Raw genomic sequence first — 17597 nt, 5'->3', positions numbered from 1 at the left:
TTGCATCTACAATCTCCATGTATTGTCAAACATCGAAATCTAAACTTCAATACTCAAGCTTGAATCAACCCAAACTTAGTCAACCAGTTCAACCTTGACCTAGGGATATTGCACCAACACTTCTCTCATTTTCTGATATATTCTGATGATCGATGAAAAATTTTAATGAGATCGGACCGATCACGAATTAGGATTATCATTTTTTGTTCTTGATTTCATCTTCTCTCTTCACTTAACTTCCTCTTTTTGTCCAAGCAGCGGTGCCGTTCTTTTTTTCTTCTGCTTGCATGCAGTCTCTTCCTATTCCTCCAAGCAACAGATTCCTTCTTCCTTTTCCAAACACTCTCTTTTTATTCGTCAAAGCAAAATGCCTCTTCTTCTTCCTCTTCTTCTTCTTCAAATTAGTACATCTTTTTCTTCCTCCAAGCATATCTGGTCCTTACTCCTCCAAACACCAGGTCTTTTGTTATTCCTCCAAGTAGTATCTTTTTCTTCCTCCCAGCAACAAGTCTCTTCTTCCTCCAAATACTAGATCTCTTCTTTCTCCAAACACTCTCTTTTCTTCCGCTAAGCAGTAATTGGTGAGCGTAAGAACCGCCCCGGCCCTTTCTATTTGCCAAGTCCTCTTCGCAGATCGATCCTAGACCATTCTTCCCACCGATCAACGCCAAATCGGATGACCGTCAGTGCCATCTTCCGGCGGCCATTGTTCCTCTCCCTCTTCTCTTTCTCCACTAGCGACGCCTTTATTCTGTCTCTCTTTTCGTACCCTTGCTAATACTATACTGCAGCTGAATTATTCAAGTACATGGTTTTCTATTCTCGAAACTTCCTCTCCCTTTTCTCTTTTCGACTTTCCTTTCTTCAGGAAATAAAGGTCATGCCATCTTAATTTCATCCGAGCAACATTCCACCAGTTAAATTTTAACAGATTAATCGATCAGAAACTGACAAATCTCTTCTCTAAGTGGGCACTGCCCATTCAGAAATCAAATTGGATCATCGTAAGATCTCACTGCTCACATATTTCTGCTATGACACGTATCGTATTGCTTGCCATATGTTTGCTGCTCCTTTAACCTTCTTTAAGTAGCATTTTGAGAAGAAGAAAAAACAAAAGAACCCGAGGATGAACCAGTTGCTTTTAATCTTTCTGAACAAATCAGGCCAAATTGTTCCTGATTTAACTGGTTGAATTGGTTAGTCGATCCTTCTAGTTTGGTTATAAAAGCATTGCCTTTTGGCCATGGCCCCATTCCATGATTCAAAAGCTTCTTTACTCTTTAGCCAACTTTCTTACTCCTTCCTCCTTAAGAAAACATCTGCCGTTCATCACCATTATTGATCTCGTTGCTTCATCCCAAGGTTTTTCTCCTCCACACTTCTCCTCAGATGCCCGCTCACAGTTGCACCACCCTTCCACAAGTGCCACCTCTTCATTCTCACCCTCCTCCTCCCCATTCCCAACCTCCTAAATCCACCACCATGCCACTGAACAAGCCGCCGGAATTCTCGAACCCGTTGCACACGGGGAAGTCACAGCTCCTCCCGCCCGAACGTCGCACCGGTCCCCTCATCTGGTGCGCCGCCGTCGTCTGCGTCGTCCTCACTCTCCTCCTCATCCTCGCTGGCATCGTCACGCTCATCGTCTTCTTCGTCATCAGACCGCGCAGCCCTTCCATCGACCTCACCGCCGCCAGCCTCAACAGCATCTACCTCGACTCGCCCACGTACCTCAACGGCGACGTCGCCTTCCTCGCCAATTTCTCCAACCCCAACCACAAGATCGACGTGGTGTTCAAGTCGCTGGGCTTGGAGCTCTACTTCCGTGACAGGCTCATCGCGGTGCAGGCGCTGCGACCGTTCGCGCTGCGGACGGGCGAGTCAAGGCTGGAGGCGGTTCGCATGATCACCAGCGAGGTGCTGCTGCCGGCGGAGCTGGCGGAGGAGCTCCAGAAACAGGTGAGGGAGAACAGCGTGGTGTACAGCGTTAGAGGGAGCTTCAAGGTGAGGGCGAGATTTGGCGCCGGCCATTATTCGTACTGGATCTACAATCGCTGTGACGTCCAGATCACGGCGCCGCCCAACGGGGTGCTCGTGGCCCGGCGATGCAGGAAAGATTAACATATGCATTTCTTCATAAATCACAAATTTTTTTCTCTCCCCTTTTTCTTGATCACGATAGATTTTTACTCGAAGTGAGCATTATTTCAGGATCACTTCTTAGTTGATAAACTTTTAAAAGAGTAATTACATTTTATAATATAAAATGGAATTCCTTTAATTTAAACTAGATTTATTCTTTAATGCTTGATCTATAATTGATGGGTATAAGTTTGAACACCAACAACGATCTAAAATGTTGTGTTTGTTGAAACACAATGGAAGATACGAAGACTTCGTGAACTTATCAATTCCAAGCTTGCTTGTGGGAATAAATCACCTCCCTTGCCACTAGTCGTCAGGTTAATATGATCTAAGAAACAACGAATCAATTCGCATTTCTAACTATAGAAAGGTGATCTAAGAAAACAATCTTCAATAACAATGAGATGGAAGCGAGCCAAGATTCACAATTCTGAGCCTTTCCTGTTCTTCAATCTTCATCTCTGTTCACCAAACAACATAAGTAGCAATTTTTACTGAGAAATCCTTAATGCTCTATTACTGATCTTCGTCTTCCGCATTAACATGTACAGCAGCCATTAGCAGAGGACAGAGCAGAGGTGGTTTCTACGAGCTGAATCCTCTCTAATCCTAGTGACCAAAGCATCTGCAATTTTGAAAACTAATTTACAAGGGCAAAAATTAACCTTAATCTTTCACAAAACTGTTTCCCAAGATTAAAGCAGCTTCCGCCAGATGCTTTCTTCAACTACTGTACTCCGACATCGCAAACGAGCAATTCGAAGACCCCTGCAACTTCACATTGCGAACTGGGCAAGCGGCGGCGGAGGCAGTCGCCGGATCCTTCGTCTGCTCGTCGTTCGCCGGCCGCCTCACCGCCTCCAACAACGCCACCACATCCTTCATCGCCGGCCGGTCATCCGGCCGGTGGCCGACGCACAAAACCGAGATCGATAGCGCTTGCAGAATTTCTTGGAGCTGGTGCTCCGGCTGGCCGAGCAGCCTGCCGTCGAGGAGATGAACCGGGTCCAGCTTCCTCTGCAGGTGGACTCGAACCCACTGCACCAAATCCATCCCGCCGGGCAGCGACGGGTCCAGTGGATGCCTTCCCGTTATCACCTCTAGCAGAACCACTCCGTAGCTATACACGTCGCTCTTCTCCGTTATCCGTCGCATCGACGCGTGCTCTGAGCAAATCCAACAACGCCATGAATCGAATTTTAGATAATTGTGATTGAAAGATAGAATTTACCTGGAGCCATGTAGCCGTACGAGCCGGCGATGCGAGGAGGGCATGAATTGGTGTCCAACTTATGAGCACGTTCGCCGTCGGCCATTACCCGGGCCAGGCCGAAGTCCGCCAAATACGGTTCAAATCTTGGGCCGAGGAGCACGTTCATGGCCTTGATGTCGCCATGGAGGATGGCCGGCACGCAGTCGTGGTGCAGGTAGGCGACGGCGCGCGCCAGCCCGACTGCGATCTCGTACCTAGTCTCCCACGACGCCGCCGCCTCCTTCACCCCCCGGTGGAGGAACCCGCTTAGGCAGCCGTTGGGTAAGTAGTTGTAGAACAGCAACTTGGCGCTCCGGTTGAGGCCCCACCCGAGGAGGCGCACGATGTTGCGGTGGCGTAACGTGCTCAGCGCGGCGATCTCGCTGCGGAATTCACCCGAGTCGTCGTCCGCTGGCGACCACATCTTCTTGACGGCCAGCGTCACTCCGCTTGGGATGGAGACCTTATAGACCACCCCGGAGCTCCCGGTCCCAACCACGTTAGCTGACGTCAGTTCGTGGAGGACGTCGTCGACCGAGAGGTCCAGCTTCTGGTAGAGCGTGATCTCCCACGCGTCGTCGGCGCCGCCGCCGCGCGGCTCGGCACGCGCACGAGCGAGGAGGAAGGCGGCCGTCAGGAGGAGCGCCGCGCTGACGATGATCAGGAACGTCATCGCGAGCTTCAGAGCTGAGACGGCTGCTCTTCTCTGTGTTTCTTGGGCCGAGGGACGGCCGTCGGCGATGATTAGGCCGTGGTTGCCTTCAAGGTCCGCGAGAGGGAGGTTCCTGAAGAAGGGGGTGTCAGGAAGTTCTCCTGAGAAGGCGTTGAAGGATACGTTCAGAGCAACCAGATTCTGTAGCGTGGCGACGACCCGGAGGTCTCCGTGGAGTTCGTTGTGCGAGATGTCGAGGCAACCGAGTTTCTCAAGGGATGAAAACTGCGGCGGGATCTCTCCGGAGAGACGGTTGCAGCTGAGATTGAGCGAGATCTCCAGCGCGGGAAGTTGGCCTAACTCGCCTGGTATCTCGCCGGAGAAGAAGTTGTCACCGAGATCTAAAAGTTGCAACTTGCTGCATGACCCGAGCTGCGCAGGGATTCCGCCGGAGAGCTGATTCCTACCTAGCAAGAGCTTCGTCAGCTCCGGCAGCGATCCAACAACAGGACTTATTACTCCGGTCAGCCTATTTTGGGAGAAGTCAACAAACTGCAGGCTCCTTGGCAGCGACTCCGGCAGGCTGCCGCTCAGGCCATTGGAATGAAGGTCGAGGAATTCGAGGTTCTGACACCCGGAGCTGGCCGCCGGAATCGGGCCGACGAGCCGGTTGTTGCTCATGTCAAGAAAATTAAGGTTCTCGAGATTGCCGATCTCTGCCGGAATAGTGCCTCCTAGGCGGTTGCCATTCAGCCGCAGCCGATAAAGATTCGTGCAATTGCCAATCTCCGGCGGCAGAAATCCGGTCAACTCATTGGACAGGAGAAGCAATTTGGTCAAATTCTGCAGCCCGAATAGCTCCTTAGGAATCGAGCCCGTCAAGTTGTTGTAAGAGAGGTCCAGCGATTGCAAATTCCGGCACTGAGCCAAGCTCGCCGGAATGCTCCCCGTGAGCCAATTCTGCCAAGCGTAGAACAGAGTGAGGTTCTCCAATCTCCTGAAGTCGATTCCTATCTCTCCAGAAAGACCATTGTTGTCCACCTCGATATCAGTCAGCGCCGTGCAGTTCGAGATATCCGATGGGATAGCTCCGGTGAGCTGATTGGTACTCAGCTGCATCTGTTGAAGGTTCCGCAAGTTACCGAAGCTCTCGGGAATACTTCCAGTAAGCGAATTCGAGGACAAGTCCATGAGGATCAGTTGCTCGCACTGACCGAGCTCCGGTGGAATTGCTCCGACCAAGTTGTTCTGCCACAGGAATAGAGTTTTCAGGTTCCGAAGCCGGCCGAGTTCCGGCGGAATCGGACCGGAGAGAGAATTCTGATACAGATAAAGATTGGTCAGCTGAGTGCAGTTGCCAATCTCTCCTGGGATTGGCCCCGACAGCTGAGAAGTGTAGATAGCAACGGTTTGAATTCTTTCGAGCAAACCGATAGTGGAAGGAAGCCTCCCCGATAAGCCGGTCACTGCCAGGCCCAACATCACTAAGCTCCTACAATTGCCAATCTCGGCAGGCACGGAGCCTCTCAGATTCCGGTTCCCACCGGCGCGGAAAACCTCGAGCCTCTCCAGCTTCCCCACGCTCGCTGGCAACTCGCCGCTGAGGTAGTTATCATAGAGCGTCAAGCACGTGAGGCCAGAGAGGTTTCCAATGTCTGCCGGAATGGCGCCTTGTAGAGAGTTGGAGTGCAGAGCCAAGGATCGGAGCTTGGTCAGCTTGCAAATTTCCTGCGGAATATCGCCCGATATTTGGTTCTTGCTAAGGTCGAGGAAGGCGAGCTCGCTGTACTCCCCGAACTCTACTGGAATTGGGCCGGTGAGGTTGATCGCTGAAAGCACTAGATTCTTCAAGGACTTGAGAGGTTGGAGATTGGAAGGCAATGGGCCTTGCAGATCGACTAGTTTGATCTTTAAGCTGGTGACTTCAAGCTTGGAGTTGCAGGCAACACCAAACCACTTGCACGGATTGGGATCTGAAGAATTCCAAGAGCTAAGTGCGTCAGTGGAGCTGCTTAGAGTCTGCTTCCAAGAAAGCAGAGCTTGGCCTTGCTCATCAATGGCCAGGCAACTGAAGAAGAAAGATAAGACGGTGAAGAAGATAATTGTACGTAAGTTTGGAGGCAACAATCCCATACTGGGATTGGGGAGGGAAGCGAGGAAGAATGCAGAAGAGCAGGGTGTTGGGATATATCAGTGGGGAAACCCCATGTTTTGTTTATAATAGAAAAGCAAGAGATCTGGATCCAAATAGCATGTTAGCTTTTGTGTGTGTTTGTGTTTTTTATTCCTTTTGTAGAGCAAGACAGTTTGTTTAGTCATCAAGAGAAGATTACTAGAGTTCATTCTCTGTGAAAGCATAAGCTTCTTTTCACTATTTCTGCAATATTACAATCAAGAAACTCTAATCAATATTACAACAGTGATGGTGCAGTTGTTTCTGTATAGTGTCATTTGTTCTTCAGTAAACTAAGAGCAAAACGCATCTGTCAGGCTGGCTCTTGTTTGAATTGGAGTCCAAGGAGAGGGAAAGTGAAGAATCTCCAAGTGCACATGGAGGAAGGTTAGAGTTAATCCTAAAAAACTACTTAAAATTAAAGCCAGGAACAGATAGAACACATGTACGTGTCCTTAAGTGGAAGACTAAGCATGCTGGCTCTGCTAATTTTTTTTTAACCTTGGCCCATTGTCAATACCACATGCCATTGTTGATGCCCGAAGAAGTATTTTATTCAGCACTAGGGAGCATGTAGACCTCATTAACCTAAATAATCAAACCTTGTAGAAATCCACATTTAAGTATATAAAGTTATAACCTACTCTCTAAGATCTGAACTAGCTTTATGGTTTGTTTCCTGCAAGATATAATGTGGTCGCCACTAGTGTTCTTTTCATTTTAGACCTTCAAGAAATGGCAAGGAGTCTTGCCGATACAGATTTAATCTATGTGGAGATTAAACAAATCTTCTATTATGACAGTAGCACATTACTATGCTTCCACTTATTGGAAAAGAAGTTATTTTTATGAACAAAATTAAGACTGAAGACAAAGTAGATCACATGATGGAAATGAGAAGCACATATTGTGGTGAAAAATAACTTGCTGATACAATCACCTTGTACCTCAGCCAAGGTGTAATGCATGTTCTCAAGTACATGTTCTTCAAGTTATTTATAGTGTTCTGACAACAGTGTATTATAGAACCTCCTCTAGCAGATCTGATCATTATAGAGCATGCCCAGCCTTTTTACAGTAGCTAGCAGTTGTAGAAGCTGCAAGTTGTAAGAGAATAAACACCCACTGACATGATCAGGAGATCAAATATGTACAGATGAAACCTTAAGTTTCATAGAATTTAAAGTAAAAAAAATCTCTTATTCTTTCACTCCTATTGTTCATGCATATCATTGCCATTCTGAAATAAGAATTTCTATTCCACTCAACTTGTCATATATCATTTGTCTAGATAATTTTACAATTTTTTCTAGAAAATAAAAATTGTAAAAAGTGCTATATTAGAGTCCTCTAGCAGTATTGTTGCAGTAATGTCAAATTTAGAATTATTTTCTGCATGATTGAGCTAGTAAAAAACATACCCAAGTTTATGCTTTCCTTGACTAGTATAATGATGAAGTCCTACAAGGGAATGGCAATGGTAAATGTAAAAAAAAAAAGAGAGAGTATCTGAAAAGAAATAGAAGGTAAGAAGTGGTTTGGCTTTAGTTCTTGAAGGGCAAAGTTTAAGCATTAATGAGTAAATAATATTTAAGAGGAAGTGTAGTACAAAAGAGCACATGCATGGATGATGGAGTTAGGCAGGATGCTTAGTTTTTATTAATTTGGCCATTATGTTGATGTTCTTCACATGCCATCCACCGTTCGACATGTGGGCATTATATGTGGCTAAAGAAAGCTCCAAAATTTAATTATGGAGTAAATAAAGAGGAGGTAAAGACACCTAATGAGCATATAAATTACTGCAGCTTGATGTTGAAACAGCCATTTCAGTCATTATAGTGCTCTTTGAACCCTTGAATTAAGCAAAGCCTCATGCATTTCCATTTCCATGGTTAGTCATGTTAATTGGATTTGACTCCCTACTTGTCAATAGCATAACTCAATTATTGGCTCTTCTCCTTATTTTATAGTAAAGATAAATCCACACAATGTCCCCATAGTCATAAATGATGATGAAGTTTATTTTTTTTATATATCATTTCATGCTTTCTTGATGATGGAATATGTCTCCACTCATCAAATTTTATAAATCATTCCAATTTCATGCTTTTTCTTCCAAAAATATCAAAGTTAATGTCTGAATAACAGCAGATTGAAGAACTAGAAATAATATATGATAGCAGTACTACTCTCCTCCCTTTGCTATGGATTTTGCCTGCGAAAGCATGCACTTTGGATTCAGAATGGGACCCAAAATACACATCTGCCTCTTCTTTTACAAACCTGTTTAGATTTCTTCAGTGTCCAAACCTGACTTTTCTTGGTGATCTATCTAGCTTTAGAATATATTAGAGGTTGCCGGCCGGCGATGGACGATGATATCTTCTTGTCCCTCGTGTCACATGCCAAAGTGGAGATGCATCATCATCCCTAATTCCAGGGTTTTGCTGTCTGACCACTCACCTCACCTGTAGACTGAAGAATGGGATAGTGATTGAGAGAGACATAATTCATTTAGATTAATCAAGCAAGATCTGGAGAATCCATGATTAAAGCTGATAATGTTTGAGCTCAGTCAATGAACTGAACTTATTTGTTTGTGCAGATGATTGATGAGGCACATCTAGTGAAGATCTTCTTGGTGGCATGATACTTTGGTTGTTGAAGTTCATTAAAGTATATGTTGGAGAGTGCATTTAGTTTGTCATTAGTGATATTGTTTGGATACGCTTGTCTGTGTTATAGGAGCCAAATTGATGTGCAATACAATACAACAAACTTGTATTTGTATTTGTGATTTATTTATTTATTTTTGCCTTTGCCTTTTAGTGTTTTGCATTTGAAAGATGAATTTGAGGTCGAATTGATGGATTTAGAGCTTTGCATTAATTGTTATGTTTAGGAGGTGATTTTGATGTAAATGGGCCCAATTAAGGTTTGATCCTTTGATTTGAGGTTTGTAATCCATTGATTCGAGTATAAATATTAGAAGTGACTATCAAATCCGTTGATACGTGTACGAATATTGGAAGTAATCTACGAATATTGGAAGTAATCTTTTAAACTTGTTGATTCATGTACGAATATCAAGAAATACACATTCAAAAATTACTCGAAGCTTTGGGAAAAATAATGTGACTGAATTAGTATTGATAAAAAATTATCCTCAAAATATGAAATATAATACTTATATAGACCCCATATCCTAAGACTCAAAGAAAAATAAAAATTCCTCATATATGAATTTTAATTCTTTTACAGAAAGAAAAGAATTCTTATCAGAAAAAGAAATTTGTCAATAGAAATCTCAATTAACAAAATAGGATGTTAACATGGATAAATCCTAACACATATATATTAATATACTAGAAATACCAAAATTATCCTAAATATCATAAAAATAAAAATTAGCAAAAATAGAAAAAATATATTTGGAAGCTCAATTGAAGGCCTAAACTGTGGATTTTGAACACGAAACTTGACGGTTACAAGTTCCCCATAACAAACTTAGATCTTTGAATTTTGGACATGTGACTATTGACAGAGTTTGATTTCGAATCTCGAGTCAAAAGTTATAGTCTTTAAAAAATTACACTGTCAAACCTGCACCAGTTTATTACGCATTTTGAGTTTTGGATTAGGCTTGAGTGATGTCTAAGTCATGTTCAAATTGGATGGGAGTCAACTAAACCAAAGTTAATTTTGTTGGGTGGGAAAATCAATTTGGTGGGTTGAGAATATAATTGTCAATTTGGGTTTAGTATGTCGGATTAGCCTGTCCTGCCAAATAATTTAAGGAGATTCGGTTAAAATTTTATCAATCCATTTAAAGATGTGGGTTCAGGTGGACCAACCCCCTAGGCCCATGACCTGCTTGGATTGGCCTACAACATGCTTGGATTGGTCCGCGGGTTGAGGAAAAAAAATCTCCAAAACTTAAAATTAAAATGAAAAATTCAAGAACTTCAAAGACAAGACTTTAACTTGAATCAAATTGGACTCCACCAACTTTTGTATTTAAATCAAATAAAGAATAATTGTCAAAAGAAAAAAAAAATGCACTAAGAGACAAACTATCTACACGCTCAACTGAACTTTAGATATGATTATACTAAACATCATATCTGTGTGCTAAATTATGGGGTTGACCCGTATAATTCGTAACCAAATTTATTTATTATTTATTTTTTATATATAATTTTTTATGGACCCGTAGGTTGGTCCTTGATAACTAGCATTTTTATGTGATATTTTAACTCTCATACTTAACATTTTTATCCTCTCATTCACTTAAATCTTGCTTAATATTATGATTTATGAGTTAGGATATATTTGTGAGCTTTTTATACTCTTTCCCTAATTTTGCTATTATTTCATGATTTTTGTAGGGAATTAAAGAGGAGCCATAGACATGAGCATTTCATTCCAATTTGGATGAAGAAAGAAGAGCCCAATCCAATCACAAGAGTCCAACTTTCTAAGCCGATTCATCCAAAATCCCAATTTGAAACTCAATCTTATTTTTAATGGATCCGGATTTAATCCTTAATGGATCTACTTTCTCAATCCGGATCCGGGCACCCGTTAAGAAACTCCTCAAAGAGCACGAACGACAGAGGGGCGATCTTCTTCCTTGCAACTTTGCTAGGGCACACGATAACTCAACAGCGCCGACACTTTCTCCTTTCTTCTTCCTCACCACTGGTCGGCGGCTCTTTCCTTACCTTCACTGTGTTAGAATGTATACTGAAATCCTAAGCTTTTGTAAACATTTATTTTGAATAAAGAATCACATTTGGTCAAATTATCTACATTTGGTTGTAGTTGTTCAATTAATTTATATTGTAGATAACATAGTATGTGATGTCACATACAGAAGATAATGTTATCAGTACCTTATAAATTATAAACAGTAGCTCACGACCAAAATGGAAAGGAACAAAATATTGAAAGGTCGTAGTGTAATTAGGTATTAGTTTATCTTAACTATATAATTACACTAGTACACTTAGAGTGTATTGAGTAAGACCATCAGAGGTCGTTTTCTTTTATACTGACTTTATAAAGGAACAAAGACCTCAGTTATTATGGAAGTGTGTGCTCTTAATCCTAATATAATAACAAGCACATATATTTGATATTTATTTCTTTAATTTATCAATGGGTGAGATTTAGTTTGATAAATCAATAAGCCCGATAAGTTGGGAAATGATATCACTTATAGTATGCGTTGTTGATTATAGAAGGAAACTATGTCCTAGTGATCTAGGTTGATAATGTCCCCAAGAAGAGCTCATAAGGATTGTCATGTTAAACCCTGCAGGTGGACTTAGTCCGACATGCCGATAAAGTTGAGTGGTACTATTCTTGGACTAAGATATTAATTAAATGAGTTGTCAGTAACTAACTTAATTAGTGGACATTCGACATCTTAAACACAGGGAGACTAACACACTCATAATAAGAAGGAGCCCAAAAATGTATTTTGGGATTGGTGCGGTAGTTCAATAATAGTTCTCTAGTGGAATGAATTATTATTGATAAAATTAAGTTGTGTGTTCGGGGTGAACATGGGATGCTTAATTTTATCGGGAGACCAAAACCAATTCCTCCTCTCGGTCCCTATCGTAGCCTCTTATTTATAGAGTACTATACCCACCTATACCCACCTTCATACCCATGTTGTAGGGGTCGGCCAAGCTAGCTTGTGGATCAAGCTAGGGCCGGCCAAGCCTTGGTCCATGGGTGGCCGGCCCTAGCTTGAACCCAAGCTTAGGTGGCCGGCCCTATTAAATTAAAAAAGAATTTTAATTTTAAAATTTTCTTATGTGAAAGATATAATTTATTGGAGAGATTAAAAATTAAAATATCTCTTTTATAAGGTTCTACAAAAGATTAAAGAAAGAGATTAAATCTCTTTCCTTATTTGTAGATTGGAAAGATATTTTATTTTTCTTCTTTGTAAATTATTCACATGTTGAAAAATTAAAATTATAGAGATTTCTTTTTATCAACCATGAAGGGATTTTAAAGGGAAATTTTATTTTTTAAAATTTCCGAAGACAAATAAGGAATTTTAATTGTTGATTGAAAATTGCCTTGTTTGCTCTCCATGAGGTGGCCGACCATGATATGATCAATTAGGAAATTTTATTTAATTTTTCTTAATTAATTCATGTCAAGGAAAGTTAAGGAAATTTTATTATAATTAAATTTCCTTATTTGCCAAAGCTAAGGATTATAAAAGAGGGGGTTTTGGGTGCCTTCAAGGTGAACAACCTCTATTATTTTCTCCCTCTTTTCTTCCTTGGTGTGGTCGGCTCTTCCCTTTCTCTTCTCTTCATCCTTGTGGCAGAAACTCTCTTCTCTCTTGGAGATCAAGGTGTGGCCGGATTCTAGCTTGGAGAAGAAGGAGAGAAAGCTTGCATCCCTTGGAGCATTGGTGGTGGTTTCTCTTCATCCTTGGAGGTGCTCTTGTTGTGGCCGAACCTTGCAAGGAGGAGAAGAAGGTGCTTTGGTGGTTTCTCATCTCGGAAGATCGTTGCCCACACAACGTCCGAGCTTAGAAGAGGAATACAGTAGAAGACCTAGAGGTTTTTGCTTGCAAAAGAAAAGGTATACTAGTATTTAATTTCCGCATCATACTAGTTTTATTTCTTTGTAAAAATACTAAATACAAGAGGCATGCGATGCTAGTATTTCGAATTTATTTTCGATGTTGTGTTCTTTTATTTTTTTTTTCTTGTGATTTGATTGTTCTTTTTGGTTGACCTAAAGTTATTTAAGGAAATTAAATATTAGCTTTTCTTAAAAGGCTTTGTCTAGACGGTGGTGGTTGTTCCCATATCTAAGAAGGTCATGTGCCTCACCATGCAGTCCTGGAAGCCAATTTTGGAAATTAATATTTAATGGAATTAATAACCTAGGTAATTTGGATCGAAAGTATTAAGTTCCGTAGGAGATCCAAGTCTAAACCTAAAAGAACAAATAAATTAAACTTTGGATCAAACGTGTTAAGTTCCGCAGGCGATCCAAGTTTAATTTAAAAGAACACATGGTAGCTAGGAAAAGGCTCAGACCTTTGTACAAATTTTTGTACAGTGGAACCATTAGATTTTCCGAGTAGCAACTAACAATTAGTATCAGAGCTAGGGTTTTGTGGTGTCGACCATATTACATGTCATGTGGTGCATCAAATTAATTAATATTGGAACATTTCAAAACTAAAAATAGGAGATGTAGTATGGAGTCCCAAGTCGTATTTTTCCAAGGTATACTAGTGAATGTGTGTAAATTCTAGAATTGATTCAAATTGATTCTCTCGTAAACAAGGTCAAATAGGCATTACCATTTGATGCATATGACAAATTGAATTCTTCTATTTGGCAATAATGCTCTAGTAAATTAAAAATAGAATCAATGGACAATTAAACTCATTTAGACATGATACTCATCGATCTCATCCAATTAACATCAGTAAAATTCGGCTACTGAAGCATGATCTAATCAAACCAACCAATTACCATATCCTCAACTTGCCATAACAATTGAAACTAAATTCTTTTCCCTAAACACACTTGTAAAAACCATTCAGCATCCACTTCATAATAACTAGCTTCAACAGTAAACAAAATAATGCTAAATGAAGATAACCATCAAAAACTCAAGTAAGAATTAAACATTCAAGCAAAATCACAGTAACAAAGATTGATTGTTAAGAACAAAGATTTGCTAGCTAATTATCCTAACCTACAAACAAACAGTAATAGATTTTCAGAAATATATCAGAACCTAAATCAATTCTAATCGGTTAGTAAGGTCGGGATTTGAAAACAAGAAATCAAATATGTAATTCAAAGATTCAAACAAGAATGAAATCTCAATGTCATGAATCAGATCTGAAGATCTGAGCAGATTCAAGTACACTACAAAGACAAAGATAAAGAAATCTACAACCCTAAGCATTCCATATCCAAACCCCGTAGCAATCTTCTTCAATCTGCCAGGAAACCTCCAAAACAGAAGTGCTCTCGGAAACCTCCTTTCAAGCACCCAACAAACAATTCTCGAGCTTCCAGCTATTACCAGAGAACGTTCACAGATCCAGGAAACCTCCTTTCAACTCACATCCAGCTGGTAACCTCACAATCCGAAGAAACAGAGCAAAGGTTCTGTGATTTGCAAAGCTAAGTAAATTGATCAGATCTACTTAACCTCGCTGTGGAATGACGGTCGGAAAGAAATCAGTAGCTCCCGAGAAACCTCCCTGAAGCTCTGGTGGATGCGAAAAACGCCGATCGGGAGACCTCCCTTCAATCAGGTACGCGGCGGTGGAACAGACCCCAAAACGCAATCTGGAAACCTCCTCGATCGCTCTCTGCCCTCGGAAGATGAACGCAGGAGCTCAGTGGTCGTCGTCGGTGAAGAAGAAGAAGCCACTGGATTGGGAAATTGGAATGGGAACTGCGGCGCCGCGAGGAAGAAGAAGAAGCTACTGTAGAGAAATCGCGAACGCCGAGTCCAGGTGCACTGTAGCTTCTCACGAAGCTTTTAAACCTCCTCAAAACTGATCGGATGGTCCAGAACAATCCAGGTCTTGATCAACGGCTGGATGAGGTCAGATCTGGATCAAAACTTCTGGATATTCATCAATGGACGAGATCTGCTCCTCATTAGGTCGGATGGACCAAATTCTCAACGGATGGCTCTGATCTCTCTGATCTTCAACGAACGGTCCATAATGTTCCAAGGTTTGATCGCCTCGTTTAGCCTTTGATTTGAGCCTAAGTGTGGTACAATCTGATCGGGTCCATGACCCTTTTGATGCCTACAAAATAAGAATCAAATATTAGCACCAAATACCATGAAAATAAGCTAATTTATAATTAAGTCCAAAATCAAATGTAATTACAAAATGTAATGTATATATGAGTTTAAGCTATGAATAGACCATCAAAAATATGCATTATGAATCAAAATAATATACCTAAATCATGGTTATCAAATCCCCCACACTTAGTATTGGACGTCCCGTTCAAGTCAAGAAACTAAAAATCATCTCCACACAAATTTTCTAGCAATACCTAGAAGATGGTAAAAAGAATTTAACTACGATCATTTTAAAGATCACAAACAATCATGAATACAATCCAAACAATAATCAGTAGGTATGGTAGTTTCAATCCAATTGAAAAATTAAGCAAGATGCAATCTCACAAAGGATTTACCTATTCTAGCTCTCACACTCAAAACATGTATTAGTGGAGTTCAACTCAATGCAACTCACAACATTTCACTACCATAAGCTTGCTTAGTGTCTAATTCTCCACCACCATAAAACATAGCATACATGAATCAAAAGGATTTTATCATCAAGAATTTAAATGGAAGCAAAAAGAACAATGAAAGTGAATGAAAATGGCAAAAGAAAAGTATTTAATGAAGAAAATGAGAAGATAAGAGTATTGGAGGAATATACTTGATGAGTTGACCATTTTGATGTGAAAAGAGATGAATACCATATGTTATTACCACTTCAAAGTATCAAGCTAACCTCTCCTTCAATTTGATGGCAAACAAAGAATCTTGATACTCTATCTTCCACTTGATACTCTTTTGATTGTGCCATTTTTTCAATTTTTTTCTCTCACTGTTTTTCCATTTTTCCACTTAAATTCCAGCATTTGAAGCTAAACAATCTCACATCAACTTGGCAAGAAGAGTTCCCTCCCCCACACTTAAAACATTGGTCGTCTCGGACAATAAAACACATTCATGATTTCCAAATAATAGCTTCATTGATCATCTACAGCAGCCTACTCTTTCCACAACAATTTCAGGTATCAATCTCACAGAATTCTGCTCACTTGATCTCTAACTGCCCTAAGGGTTGCAAAAGAAAACTTGGCACAAACAACTCACAAAATGACACACTTGTAACCCTGATATATCCCTTGTATCTGATCTTTAAATGCAGAATTTTTTAGCATCATTGTCAGCCTTCATTTCTGCCCTTACATCTCACAACAGAATTCTGCCTCTAAACAATTCAGAAATCAGAATCAATGAAGTTTCAATGAATTCCAGCTGCCCTCCAATAGTTAGATTCAGCATTTATAATTTATTTCCAGCAAAACATCTTTCTTAATCTTTCTGTGTCCAGCAGAGAGATCTTATGAAAATCTTCACCAATTACACTTCCGGAAATCAATCAGCACAGCAACTCTTGCTCACAGAATTCACTTCAGGTTCCAATCACAAACTTGATATGAATTTCAACTGCTCAAGCATTATATTCTGTGTTTTCAGCATTTCAGAAATCTGGATAAAGAAATTTGAAATCAGCAGCTATTCTGATTCAAATGAACTCCACTGAAGTGCAGCTGGCATTTCCAGAAATCAGCAGTTATTACATTCTGGTTCAGGTGACAGGCTTAAAGAAATTGCAAACTCTTCACTTGTGAAACTTTTTTTTTCCTGAAATTCTCATGTTACTGAGTTAATCAATCAATGAGGTTTTCCTAAATTTTGTATGGTTCCCGGACAAAATTCACCATCCATACAGCATTTTCAGAATTGTCTGCTAATTGAATTCTCATTTTCAGAATCAAGTTCCGAAGGTAACTTCAACTTAAGGACTTAACAGGGCTTAACAATTAAAATAGCACTCCATGAACTAGAAGTATAAAGACTTCAAATCTAGTCTTCACAAGTTTCAGCAGTCTGTATAAACTTCCCTTGCAATAACACAAGAATTCAGCTCTCCTTCCTACAGCTTTTACATAACTGCAACCATATCACAAACAATTACTACACTATGTTAATCATTCAATTTAACTCATCACTCCTACATAATAATAACATCATCCGATTAGCTATTAATATAGCTCCTGAGATCACAGCTTCAATAATAGAATCAAAATTGATTCAGCAATTTCAGTAATCACAGAAATCACACAACTGCATATATCACTTCAAGCTTTACTGAAATCACTTCAACTTTCCAGAGTAAAGGATGCTATCTTCAAGTGATTCATGAGTGGAATGGTTTGCAATTCAGTTCCCTGAGCTTTTTAGTTTTAGCAACTCTTGATCTCTTGATTCTGGTCCTTTCCATCAAGACTCTTAAGATACTTACCAATTCATCCCCTCGATAACAGCATCTTCATTTCAGAAATCGAGAACTCAGATTTCAGTTTCACACTTTCAGAATTCAGTTTCTTTTCCAACAGAATTTCAGTTTCAGAATTTAAATCATGCATTTAATCAGCTTTTGAATACTTGGCCGGATTCTGTAAAAGCTGTAGCACCTTTCCACTTCCTAGGCTTGGAGACACTGCAACAACAGTTTCAGAAATTTCAGAGATCTG

At 40.6% G+C, this 17597-nt stretch overlaps 2 protein-coding genes across 2 annotated transcripts; one reads left to right on the top strand and one right to left on the bottom strand.

The window, feature by feature from the left end:
• The first annotated feature begins 51 nt into the window (after positions 1 to 51).
• On the top strand, positions 52 to 2290 carry LOC122032170 (NDR1/HIN1-like protein 13). The gene has a single exon (XM_042591432.1). It carries the CDS (start codon positions 1393 to 1395, stop codon positions 2122 to 2124), a length of 732 nt encoding a protein of 243 aa, XP_042447366.1. The 5' UTR covers positions 52 to 1392; the 3' UTR covers positions 2125 to 2290.
• A 300-nt stretch (positions 2291 to 2590) lies between these two features.
• On the bottom strand, positions 2591 to 6321 carry LOC122032144 (LRR receptor-like serine/threonine-protein kinase RGI3). Its single transcript, XM_042591404.1, has 2 exons — positions 3380 to 6321; positions 2591 to 3314 (listed from the first exon to the last, which is right to left on the bottom strand). Exons 1-2 carry the CDS (start codon positions 6183 to 6185, stop codon positions 2872 to 2874), a joined length of 3249 nt encoding a protein of 1082 aa, XP_042447338.1. The 5' UTR covers positions 6186 to 6321; the 3' UTR covers positions 2591 to 2871.
• Between the last annotated feature and the right edge of the window lie 11276 nt (positions 6322 to 17597).

The sequence above is a fragment of the Zingiber officinale genome, chromosome 11A (genome assembly GCF_018446385.1).
Source record: "Zingiber officinale cultivar Zhangliang chromosome 11A, Zo_v1.1, whole genome shotgun sequence".
NCBI classification, from domain to species: domain Eukaryota; kingdom Viridiplantae; phylum Streptophyta; class Magnoliopsida; order Zingiberales; family Zingiberaceae; genus Zingiber; species Zingiber officinale.
This window is presented reverse-complemented; position numbering and strand designations above follow the sequence as displayed.